At 36.2% G+C, this 13,185-nt stretch overlaps 1 protein-coding gene across 1 annotated transcript in view; it reads right to left on the bottom strand.

Annotated features, from left to right (window-relative positions):
• UFL1 (UFM1 specific ligase 1) overlaps positions 1-13,178 on the bottom strand; it is a 33,828-nt gene extending 20,650 nt beyond the window's left edge. Inside the window, exons 1-6 of the mRNA XM_025925390.2 lie at positions 13,047-13,178; positions 11,621-11,766; positions 10,521-10,549; positions 9,553-9,650; positions 8,745-8,859; positions 6,780-6,910 (exon numbers count right to left, since the gene is read on the bottom strand). Of these exons, the coding sequence (XP_025781175.1) occupies positions 6,780-6,910; positions 8,745-8,859; positions 9,553-9,650; positions 10,521-10,549; positions 11,621-11,766; positions 13,047-13,123 (596 nt within the window). The 5' untranslated portion in view covers positions 13,124-13,178. The remainder of the gene's footprint in view (positions 1-6,779; positions 6,911-8,744; positions 8,860-9,552; positions 9,651-10,520; positions 10,550-11,620; positions 11,767-13,046) is intronic.
• Between the last annotated feature and the right edge of the window lie 7 nt (positions 13,179-13,185).

Raw genomic sequence — 13,185 nt, 5'->3', positions numbered from 1 at the left:
ATTAAAAAAATAACTAGGATAACGAGTTTATGAATAACACCAATTAATATAAATTTTTTTAATGTTTATTTATTTTTGAGACAGAGAGACAGAGGATGAGCAGGGGAGAGGCAGAGAGAGAGGGAGACACAGAATCCCAAGCAGGCTTCAGTTTCCAAGCTGTCAGCACCGAGCCTGACGCAGGACTTGAACTCATGAACCATGAAATCATGACCTAAGCTGAAGTCAGACGCTTAGCCAACTGAGCCACCCAGGCACCCCAAACACCAATTAATGTGAAAGACAAAAATAACACCACATTTTACATCCTTAATCAGAATTACACTACTGAAGTTCCAGGGGGAACTGATCTGTCTCCACAATTCAGGATCAATTTACTTTCTTACCAACTTTCCACCTCTGATTTAGTGATACTTAATCTGCCTTTACTTTGTTTTCTTCATTCTATTCTTTCTCTCTGGGAGGCTCTTTCCCCACCTGGGAATAGTCAAGTGAATGTTACAAGATTCTGCTTTTGAAGAAAAATGAAATCTTGTATGTAATGAAATACTCCTAGATTAGGTGGATGACTAGGAGGGATCCACTTAAAATGTTCCTTTTTGCTTATGACTATTTTCTATAATGACTACATATGTCTTTTTAAAGAAAAAAAAATTTAATAAGGTATAATTTACGTATCATAAATCCCATCAATTTTACACAATTAAGTCATTTTAATAAATTTATAAAGTTGAGGAACAATCACTAATAGTTCTCGAGTCTTAAAATGTTTCCATCACCCAAAAAGTTTCATTATAGATATCTGTAGTTAATTCCTGCTTTCACTCCTAGTCTTAGAGAAACTGATCTGCTTTTGGCCTCTATAAATTTGCCTTTGTAGAAATTTCACATAGATGGAATCTATATGTGGTCTTTCTTTCACTGAGCATGGTTTTGAGGTTTGTACATTATGGGGCATGAATCAGTATTCATTCCTTTTTAATGATGAATAGCATTCCACTGTATGGAGATACCACATTTTGTTTATCCATCCATCAGTTGATGGACATTTGGATTATTTCCAGTTTGGGGCTATTATGAATAATGCCACTATGAACATTTGTGTTCATGTCTTTGTGTGGACATATCTCTTCGTTTCTTTTGGGTAGATCCCTGTGAGTCCTTTTCTTTTATAGTAATTATCTTTTAAATAAGGGAAAATATAAAGAAAATGACCTAGACTTTCTTTTTCTGACTTTATATATTTTCCCTGTTTAAGTCAATTATGCCTGTGTTCTGGTTTGGGTTTAGTCTATGTTTTTATTTTTATGCATATAATTAAAAGACTTTTAAGTTATTCCAAGTAACTCAATCATCTATTGTTGATTATTCAAGATGTTATAAATTTTCTCTATGACAAACTGGGAGAGCAAAAACATTTGTCTGAATATTGAATTGATATTTAAAACCCCTATGTTTGGGAATTTTTGACTAAATCATTATTTTTACCAAATTCTTATGTAGGTTAATTTGTTTTTCATTAAATTGCTTTACCCTACTTTTTCAGCTAAATTATCTAGAATCCCTAAACCAATTAGGTCCATTTAGGTGCTCAGTGAAGTTTGCTCTCCTCTGTTTATAATCATTACAACTTTCTCATGTTTTGTTTTTTTGTGTGTCTTCTGTTCCCTTCCACCTGAACACATCCCTACAAAAATGTAGAGGGCTCCTGGAAGGACTTTATCTTAAAATTTCTGGGCTCATAACATATTGTGGGTGTTCAGTAAATGTTTAATCGAATTTCACATAATTGCTAGCTTTTTTTTGTACACTAAAACTTAGCTGTTGAATTTCTATTTCAATTTAGAATACAATGTAGTTTGGTATACCTACATATCTTGCTCTTATAATTATTTCCTACTCTTCTTTCTGGCTACCTATAACAACAACAAAAACCTTTTTTAAATCAGAGATGGAGGTGTTTTCTCTGAAGTTAGACCAAGAAAGTGGGGTAGTTCCTTATATTTGAGAGACAAATATGACAATATGGTACCTTAAGTGGAACTATCTGGAAGCCACAGAGCCTAGCAACATCTTTTAAGGCTCAGAATTTATTTTTCTCTCATGGTTTGATAATGCCTCTACACAGAGAAACTCAGGGCTAGTATGAGTCAGAAAAAATATTATTTGCTGAACCTGATGATAACTACACTCACCACAATACTTAGCCAAAGAAAAAAGATAAATGTTTGTCAATAAGAAAATATAATTTTAGTATTTTTAAAAATGTTTAGTTATTTATTTGAGAGAGAAAGAGAGCATGCACATGCACACAAGCAGGGGAGGGCAGAGAGAGAGAGAGAGAGAGAGAGAGAGAGAGGGAGAGAGAGAGGGAGAGAGGGAGAAAGAGAGGGAGAGAGGGAGAAAGAGAGGGAGAGAGGGAGAGAGAGAGAGAGCGCATCCCAAGGAGGCTCTGTGTTGTCAGCATACCCCCCTCCCCCAGCGTGGGTCTTGATCTCACAAATCACAAGGTCATGACCCTGAGGTGAAATCAAAAGTCAGACACTTAACCAACTGAGCTACCCAGGTGTCCCTATATTTTTAATTTTTTAATTTTCTGACCAAGTAATATATATAGAGAGCACAAAAGTTACAAAACTGAAGCCCCCTCCATTTTTATCACTCAGCTACCCTGTTCTTTTCCCAGAAACAACTACTGTTACCAGTTTCTTGTGTTAGGAGGGTGATTTGGTGCAAGCTGTCATAGCCTGTATGGAGAAAGGAGAGCATCCACATAAGGAAGAGAGGTGTAGCAGCAGTGGGAGCTCAATCACATAAAGGGGAATTAATTAAATAAGTAAACATATCTGACCCTTGAACAACGTGGATTTGATCTGCATGGGTCCATCTTATACATGATTTTATATATACACACACACACATATATATGACAGTACTATAAGTGTATTTTCTCTTATGATTTTCTTAATATTTTGTTTTCTCTAGCTTACTTCACCATAAGAATATGGTATATAATACATAAAACATACAAAAGATGCATTACTCAACTATTTGTCATTGCATTGGTACGGTTTCTGGTAAACAGTAGGCTGTTAATAGTTAAGTTTTTTGGGGGGGGTCAAAAGTTATTTGCAGATTTTCAACTGCAATGTGGGTGGGGGGTAGATGCCTGCATTGTTCAAGGATCGACTGTATATTAAGAATAATGGGAGCAACATTTCTCATGGTCAAAGAAGGGAGTTGCAAATATGGAAAAGGAGACAACTAGAACAAAACTAATGGAGGTTTGGAAGGGAACTGGGAATATCAGTGTGAACTCATGGTTTTTGATAAACATATAGATATAGAGAGGGGTGTATACACATGTGCATGTGCATCCCTTAACTTGTCTGCTGAGAGGGCTTGGGAGCAGTGACAAACAAACAGCAATAAGCAATTTAGTGTCCAGATCTTGGTCTGTAAATAGTACACTAAAAAGACCTAGGGTTCTTTGGGGAAATGGCTGATTCCAGGGATGGGACAAGGAAAATATGAACTGAGCCTTTCTGTTGTACCAGAAAGAAATGCTCCAAGAATGATGGAGACATATTAAAGAACACAGAGTACAGCCTGAAGCATGGGCCAATAGCTAAATCAGAGCCCATTAAAAAATATCTAAGTAATGATAATTATAAATTTTAATCCAATGAATAAAACAGGGAGCCAGGAGTCCATAGTGATTTATAGAAGTAAATAAACTGAAAGTTTGATAAAAAAGAGGATCACATTGGGGCGCCTGGGTGGCGCAGTCGGTTAAGCATCCGACTTCAGCCAGGTCACGATCTCGCGGTCCGTGAGTTCGAGCCCCGCGTCGGGCTCTGGGCTGATGGCTCAGAGCCTGGAGCCTGTTTCCAATTCTGTGTCTCCCTCTCTCTCTGCCCCTCCCCCGTTCATGCTCTGTCTCTCTCTGTCCCAAAAATAAATAAACGTTGAAAAAAAAAAAAAAAAAGAGGATCACTTACCTGATCTCAAACTGCCCTCCCCAAAAATACTTAATTATAAGGGAAAAACAAGTATTTTTATGAAAAGTCTAATAGATATCTGCTTATTAAGTTATAATGTACATCATCAGTAACTACAAAATCTATACTGTTTACCACCTGATAGGATTCAATGACAAGAACACACAATTACTTCAGTTATACTCCTGTCAAAGATGCATAACCTGAATATCAGAATGAAAAAATAGCAAACAAAACTGAACATTTTACAAAATAAGTGGCCTGTGGTCTTCAAATTGTCAAGGTCACCAAAGTAAAAAAAAGGACCAAGTAAGTGTTCCAGATTGAAGGTGACTAAGGAGACATGACAATCAAATGCAATGTGTGATTCTGAATTGGATCCTTCACTATAAAGGATATTATTGAAAAACTGGTAAAACATGAATGAGATCCAAGGAGTGGATGGTAGTAATGTACCAATGTCAATATTTTGATGTTTGTATTACAGTTATGCGATTGTACAGGACAATGCCCTTATTTTAGGACACACAGACTAGAGTATTTGTGGTGTTGGGACACTCTGTCAGGAAATTCCTGTCAAACAGGACAGAAAAAAAAGGTTCTCTTGTAATTTTTCTGTAATTGTGAGATGATTAAAAAAAAAAATGGTTGCATTAAATTGCAAGCTCTGTCCTCTAACCTAGTCTTTTGTACCAGTGCCTTAAATGTATTAAGTACTCAAAAAATGCTGTGATTTGCTGAATGACAAAAATAAATCACTGTGACTGCCATGTAAAAAAAAATGTGCTGGAAGGTAATGAGAGAAGAAGGGAGACTGATTAGAAAGCTACTAAAATAGTCCAGTTAAAAAAATGGACTAAAGTGGGGGGAATGGTCATAGATAGGGAAAGTATATAAATATTTAGAATACAGAATTCAAAAGCCTTTGTGTTCTGAAAAAGGGGGCGATGAACAAAGGATGATGTAAAGGAGGACTCCCAGGTTTGTGGCAAAACCAACTGATAATAACATTTACTAGTAAAATGGAAACAAAAGTGGAAGAATAAATTCAGGTGGTGTGGGGTGGGGTAGCTCAGTGATAGTGAGTTATTTTAAATATGCTGAATTAGAGGGACTTCTAAAATATTTCAATACAGATGTGGGGTGGGTAATAGAAGTCTGAAATTTAAAAGAAAGGTAGGGCACCTGGGTGGCTCAGTAGGTTAAGCATCCAACTCTTGATTTTGACTCAGGTCATGATCTCATGGCTAGTGAGTTCAAGCCCAATGCTACTCTGATAGTGCGGAGCCTGCTTGGGATTCTGTCTCTCCCTTTCTCTTGCCCCTCCCACACACAGACTCTCTCTCTCTCTCTCTCTCTCTCTCTCTCTCAAAATAAATAAATAACTTAAAAACAGAAAGGTAAAGTCACCTAGGAAGACAGTGATGGACTAAGAAGAAAACATGGCCTGAAACAAAACTTTAAAGGGTAGAGAAAGGAGAAAGAGACAGAAAAACGTGCCATATAAGGCACAACCAAAGGAGTAAGAAGAAAGCAGTAAAGTGCAGTATTAAAACAACAACAACAAAAGGAATGGCAACATTTCAAGAAAGAAAGAAGGAAGAGGTAACTGGAATTAAATGGTGCTGCAAAGTCAAGTAAAACAAGGGCAGAAAGTATCCACTAGAGTTCATGACATTGACATTATTGCTTTGTAAGTTGGTAGAAGCCAGATGGATGAGTTGAGAAGTGACAGAGGTAAGAAAATCGAGATAGTAAATGTAGACATCAACTCTTGAGAAGGTTCACTTTATGGAAACAAACAAAACAAGATGGTAGATGAAGTAGAATATGGGGTTGAGAGAGGTTTGACTGTTTTAAAATGGGAGAAATCTGGACATATTTAAATACTGATGGGATCCAAAAACCACTGAGATACAGTTAATGACACAGGAGAGAGGAGATAATTAAGAATGTAGGTTTTCTTAATTCTGTATTAGAGTGTCACTCAGGCTCCAAACATTTCAGAAATTCTCACTTTAGAAAAGTTAAAGTGATTTTGAAATTAACACTGTTATTCATTTGAGCTGTAGAATGTTAAATATTTAGTAAAAAGGGTTCTAAAATCATCTAGCCCCATCTGAGGCTCGAAGGACTTACTTATGTGACTGACTTATCTGTTGCAGCTCACATGGTTATTATGCAATAGAATGAGGACTTCTTACTTTAAACTGCAAGCTCTTTCCGTATCCCAGGATGACTCTATATACTGATTTGGGTATTCTGCAGACCTGCATCTGGGGTCATGAGGATGATTAAGGTAGGGAGTGGGAGGAGATGTGGGTTGAAGAGAGTTTGGCTACATTCTGGGGCTTTGGAATCTTCATTCCCAGAAGCTACCTACCCTTCTATATGTCTAAAATCCTAGAGTCCTGAATGAAATTTTAATTAAAAAAAAAAAAAAAGCAAAAGCAAAAAGAAAAGAAAAAATGCCTGATAGAACAGAAAAAGCAAACCATGATCAATGAAATATAAAAATATACATAATTTATTATTATTATTATTTACTTTGAAAGAGAGAACACGAGCAGGGAAGGGGCAGAGAGAGAGAGAGAGAGAGAGAGAGAGAGAGAGAGAGAGAATCCAAAGCAGGTTCCATGCTGTCAGCACAGAGCCCACCGTGGGGCTCAAACTCATGAACCATGAGATCATGATCTGAGCTGAAGTCAAAACTTGGATGCTTAAACCAACTAAGCCACCCAGGTGCCCCAAAATACACATACTTTAAAACAGGCTTACCGGGTAATAGCACTGAACAGTCCACGGATGCGTGCTTTATGTCGAGCTACAAAAGCTTCAGTAAATATTACTCCTCTGTTATCAAGATCAATGTGTCCATTAATAATTCTACCTAGTCGCTGCGTTAGTGCCTGAGGGTAAAATGTGAATTTTTATTAATTTGAAAGAACAAAATTCTAAATATACATTTGTATAGCCTTATTAAAGGTACAATGCATGCTGTTGTTGTATTAACCACATGGTTGAGAAATTTCAACAAGCACAAATTTATAGGATGTATAAGCTAAAATGAAGATTTAGGATCTAGGAAACTTCAAAATCTCACAGCAGGGCAAAGAACCGAATGAGTCAAATAGATATGTTAAAAGGCTTAGCTACATGGTAAGAAGGGCTTTTTCTAATGTAAAATAAAATTGAATGATTAACCAATTTTTCTAGATATAGGCAGCCTGAAACATAGACAGTAAGACATATACATGGGTCTTGAAGACTCTATCTGGAGCTGAGTAAAATAAATGAGTATTCACTGAGTAAAATAAATGTTATTCCAAGATTCTGAAACCTAGGGAAACGTAATAACTAAAAAGTTACCTTCTCTGACGCAATTATCAATAAGTTACTTGTGCCCAGAGATCTATACTAGCAGACATGATTTCCTGGTAACCCCAAGAGAGTATTTCTCCATAGCTACATTATGACTGGGGTCAGGTACATCTGAAATAAGTCTGGACATATTTCACATCCCAAGATAAGTTAAACTACTCAAGGCAGCCTGGCTGATAGTTTTCTGGTATAAAAAAATGCATTTCAAACCATTTCTTAGTGACTTTTTAGAATACTGCCTGTAATATTCAGAAAAACTAGAACTGAAAAATGTTAAGAAACCATATGTATTTCCAAAATGTGTCAACAGCACAGTTTTATATGAAATCATTTGGGGCTGTTCTGATATCTTTAAACAGTGTTCTAAAAATTTATTTTTTGACTTTCTGTGATCAACATATATTTGCTCACTTAAAATAGAACTTAGGCTCCTGATATGCTCTGTAAAACAGATCTGTATTCAAATTGTATTTTAGATGCAATTATAGGAAGTCACTCTCTTAAAATGGGTTAGTAAATCTGTTTGTATTATAAATTAATCTCATGCAATTATGGTTTGGTAAATTTTTGTAAGTTGGATTTTCTTAAAGAGATATATACCTAAAAAGAGATTTGGCTTTTCCCTTATTTATTCCAGTAAATACAAAACAAAACCATCACTTATTGAGTACCTCCATTGTGCCAGACATCTCACTGATACACCATATATATAACCTTATTGAAGTCTATGAAAAAGACAATTATTCCCATTTTAAAGATACGGAAATTCAAATACAAAAGAGGTGAAATAATTTTCCTAACATTGAGTAACTAAACAGCGGCATAAGCAATAAAATCAAAGTCTGTTTAACTCCAAAGCACATGCACTTTCCAGTATACAAAAAAAAATGTCTATAATTCTAAAATGGCAAACTATTTTAAGAATAAAGAAATAATCATTTCTTTTTTTTTTTTTTTTTAATTTTTTTTTTCAACGTTTTTTATTTATTTTTGGGACAGAGAGAGACAGAGCATGAACGGGGGAGGGGCAGAGAGAGAGGGAGACACAGAATCGGAAACAGGCTCCAGGCTCCGAGCCATCAGCCCAGAGCCCGACGCGGGGCTCGAACTCACGGACCGTGAGATCGTGACCTGGTTGAAGTCGGACGCTTAACCGACTGCGCCACCCAGGCGCCCCAAGAAATAATCATTTCTAAATGGTCTGTCTCATCAGAGCCATCAATGTATTGGAAGCATCCCCAAAATATACAACTACATCAATAAACACTTGCAAAAAGTTAATGGTATGAAAGTCTAGTTTTTTTCTTCCAATTAAAATTCTTTATTTATCTGAAAAGACACTAAGCTATTAAGAAAAAGTACCTGTGTCAGAAAGTTTCCAGGAAGATCATAGGTCTTACATAGTTCTGATATGGTGACCTGACCACTTTCTTGCAATTTATCATTTACCTCTTCTGCTAACCGATCCAAATAGTTGCTAATAGTTAAAGAAAAAAAAATTACAATTATTTTCCTTTTTTATGTGCAATAAGGTATGCTCACAAAATAATGAATAGGGTATGTTTAGGTAAACATAAGTCATTATTCATATTCTGAAAATTATTTTTCTTATCAATGTAATTAATGTAAGGTTAACCAAATGATAAATGCTGGGATTTTTTTAACTATGTAAATTCTGCATTTTTCATTAACATTTTCGGAACAAATTTGCTTTCGGAATTAAGATCATAGAGGAAAGACTGTAAGAATTACGTTTACGCTGCTTTAATAGAAAAAAAATCAAAGTTTTTATTATTCCCAAGTACTCCATACAATTAAGCACTTACTTTTTTTTCTTTGAGAAAGAGAAAGAAAGTGAGTGGGAGAGGGATAGAGGGGGAGGCAGGGAGAGAATCTTAAGCAGGTTCCATGCTCAGCACGGAGCTGAGGCAAGGCTCAAATTCATGACCTTGATATTGTGACCTGAGCCAAAAATGAAGAGTGGGACGCTTAACCGACTGAGCCACCCTGGTGCCCCAAGCACTTACAATTTAAATATAATGATCCTAAAAATGAAAATCAGCACTTGAGTTCTAAATAAAATGCCAAACTGGTCACAATTGTTCTAAATTTAAACACTATGGAAAAAAAAAAAGAAACACAAAAAAGTGCTCCTGAATATTGTACTTACTCATCTATCAGTTGTCCCAGAACTAGCTGAACATGCTTTTCTGATTTTACAATGTCACCAATTCTACTTTCAATATGAGTCAGATCCACATTAATTACCTGGAAAAAAAATAAAATTCTATTAGTGATAAGTTCATATTGTTTCTTAAGTTTGAAACTATATATTAGAACATTTTTTTCTATGACTTTTATTTTTATTTTTTTAGTTTATTTATTTTAAGAGATAGTGTGAGGGGGATAGGGGCAAAGAGAGGGAGAGAGAGAATTCCAAGCAGGCTCTGCACTGTCTGCACAGAGCCTGACGTGGGGCTCGAACCCATGATTGGTGAGGTCATGACCTGAGCTGAAACCAAGAATCGACAGAGCCACCCAGGTGCCCCAACCTATCTTTTTAAAAACTTACTTTCTATTAGATGAATTTCAAATTAATTTGAAATACTGTCAAAAGTCTCAGTCAAATAAAAATTAGAGGTTTATTGCTTATTTACTTTCATTTCTGAACTACATTTTCACTTGTTAGCAAAGTTTGCATTAAGAAACTGTATTGTCATACAATAGGCAGGATTTGCACAAGATTTTCCAGCTTCTTGGATATAGTGTAACTTGTTGATGACACGTGCTCTTATATTTTATAAAAATATCTTCTTCTTTTTAAAATATTTCTTTACTCCTTCCATATACTAAAGTAAACATGAACATTATTTCTCTCCCTAAATACTTAAACCCTGTTACAATGAAAAATCATAACTATGAGTTTACTTGGTAAAGAATAAGCAAATAACTAAGAAAGAAGAACTTATTAAATCAATTCAGTATGTCAGAACTTATTAAATTAATTAAATATATTAGTGTGGGATATAAAACTATTTCTTCACAGATATACAAAATAAGATACCAGTATTAGTGAATTCTTAAGTCATAGTATCAAAAAATTGAGAAAGGAAAAAAATTGATAAATTAAAAATGTACCTGTTGTAGATCAACAATGTTTACTCGACCTTTAAAGAAAAGACATTCATTGACTTTAATTCATGTGTAAGTATACACCAGACAAAAACTGTAAATTTCAATAGATTTACATCTTGGACAGTTGAAGTCCCCCGTCTTCAAAGCACATAAAGCTACAATAATTACCGTTTTCAAATGCAAACCATTAGCTGAATACATCCTCGTGGCTGAAGGCACAGGCAATAATTTATTTTTGAAGTTTCATTTGTCACATTAGGCCAATAATGAACATCAATTGATTGATACACAATTTGGCCAGATCTATGGATTTAAGATGGACTTCCCTGGCAGAATTTATCTATTGTACCAAAGTGATACTGACAATTAAATTCGGATGAACTCATTTAAAAAAATTTTGGAATGAGTAGATTTCCATGTATTGGCAAAAGAAGTTTGTCAAGTATTCCAAATTATAGCTAATATTTTATTAGCAATATGGAGGAAGATGAACCAACACCAAGGGTATATCTGATAACATCTAATGAAGAGCTGTTTTCATAGTTGCTTATATTCTAATCAAAGTGTTCAAATTTGCTCAGTAGTTTGTTCAAATTAAAAAAAAGAAAAAAAACTTTTTTTATATGCTTATAATTGCATTTCCCATGATATATAGGTATAGTACCATATCGTTTCCTAATCTGCAAATACTTAAAGGTAAGTTTTTTTAAAAAAAGTGGCAGTATAGCTCTGATTTTCAACAATCTATAATCCTTCAAACTCTCTGTTCTCATTTCATAATTACCACCTGATAATAGACAGCTAAGCACCCTCCCCTGCGTCATGCAATAAATTCATGAACTGTGAATAGGAACAGTTGATTAATTCACACGCAGAACACATAACTCATAATAATAAAAGATGCTATTTTGTGAAGTGACGATATTTGACTTCATTTAAATTATATGATCTTTACCTGAAGCTATTAAAAACATTAACGCTGATTTCCATATTAACAATTGAGAAGAATGTCCCACATCCTCCAAATAATTTATTAGTCATGTTTTATAAGTTTTTTCCCTCTTCCAAATAACCAGAAGAAAAAAAACTAAGGAATTACTTACCTCCTCGGACATGTAGCTCATCTCTCATTTCTTTACTAATTTGGGCTGGAGTAATATATTCCTTCCCATCAAGTGTGTGAACTACATCTAGCTGTTTCTGAGCAATCAATTTATTCACAATCTCAATGCAGTTCCGCTCTGACAACCTGAGGAAAACAAGAAGTTTTAAAATGCACTTGATACATTTGGTGCTTAACAAACTTAACAATGTATGAACTTTTAAAAAAAGTTTGGGTAAAAAGTCACTAAGATCTACATTACAAAATCTGTATCTTTGATTAGTATAACCATACTGATTCAATGTGTTAAAACACACACACACACACACACACACACACACACACACACACACACACACACACACCTCTTGGGAGTAAGCAGGTTTACATAAACTTAAATCATGTACCTAACTGGTACAAACCATTCTATTACAGAATTTCAAGTCTGCTCTCTCCTACAGGCCTGCTTGTACCCTTCAAATCTGAATAGAAAAGTTAGCACATATAATTTAGGTAGCACATATAAATTAGGTAGCCCTACTTTTACTTCAATTCCCAGTTTAAGTTCAGTAAAAAAACCAAAACCAAACAAACCGGAATTTTCTTTAAGTGTATAATTGCCTACTACTATTGGTCTGTAGGCAGGGGATATGGCCTAGGAAAACCATGACTGCAACTGTTATCCAAGCTCTTAAGTATGTGCCCTAGTTTGCCCTCAGTACTACAAAATACAGTATTAAGGGATTAAGGTCTTCAAGCCCCATTGGGAACAAAAACATCGAAGTAAGAGATAGTCAATGGATAAAAAAGGATTCTATCAACATTGTTTATGTGTTCTGTAATATTAAAAAGCAGAATTAGGGTGCCCAGGACACAATCCCGCCAAGGTTGGTGGGTTTGCAAGAAATGTCAGTGTCCGGGAGTTCTTAAAAATGACGGATGGGACCATGGGTCTGGCCTGGCACACTCTCCTGGTGGACAAAAAAGGCAAAATGTTTAAAGGGTCAACACAGCATTTACAAAGTACTGCATTTTGTTGTTGCCTCTCCCTTGCAGCTCATTCTAGGTCAGGAAGTGCATAATAATCAGTGATGCCATAGGGGGTTGGGTAAATAAGGATCTGAGGGACACTCTTAAGACAGTGAGAAATCAACAGCTTCAGCCATCAAGAGGGCGGGGCGCGGCAGCACTTGGCTGGGGCATGGCTGGGGGCGGGGAACGGTCCGGGGCGTAGTAGCTTTCGGGGTTCAAAGCTGGGAACTATACTTGGAACTGCAATCCAGGCTCGGGGAGGAAAGTGAGGGCGAAATCGGTGACACAGCCTGGGAAGGTGCGGGGTCCAGAGCCAGGGATCTGCGGCCTCAGATCTCGGCGTGACTACCCAGGGGCTATTTTGGATTCTGCAACGAAAAGGGAGGGTCAGGCACCTCTGTGTGGCCTCGGCGAACTGCGCCCGCTGAAAGTCAGCCGCCAACCGCCTGATCTCCTCCCAGGCGTCCGCCATCCCGGCCCTACTCGCAGAGGCTCCGAAGAACTGCCGACACGTCAGCCCAAAGGAAGCGGGAG

The sequence above is a fragment of the Puma concolor genome, chromosome B2, assembly GCF_028749965.1.
Source record: "Puma concolor isolate L17-30 chromosome B2, mPumCon1.1.hap2, whole genome shotgun sequence".
Taxonomy (NCBI): domain Eukaryota; kingdom Metazoa; phylum Chordata; class Mammalia; order Carnivora; family Felidae; genus Puma; species Puma concolor.
Note: the sequence above shows the minus strand (reverse complement) of the source record. Positions and strands in the feature narration are given on the sequence as shown.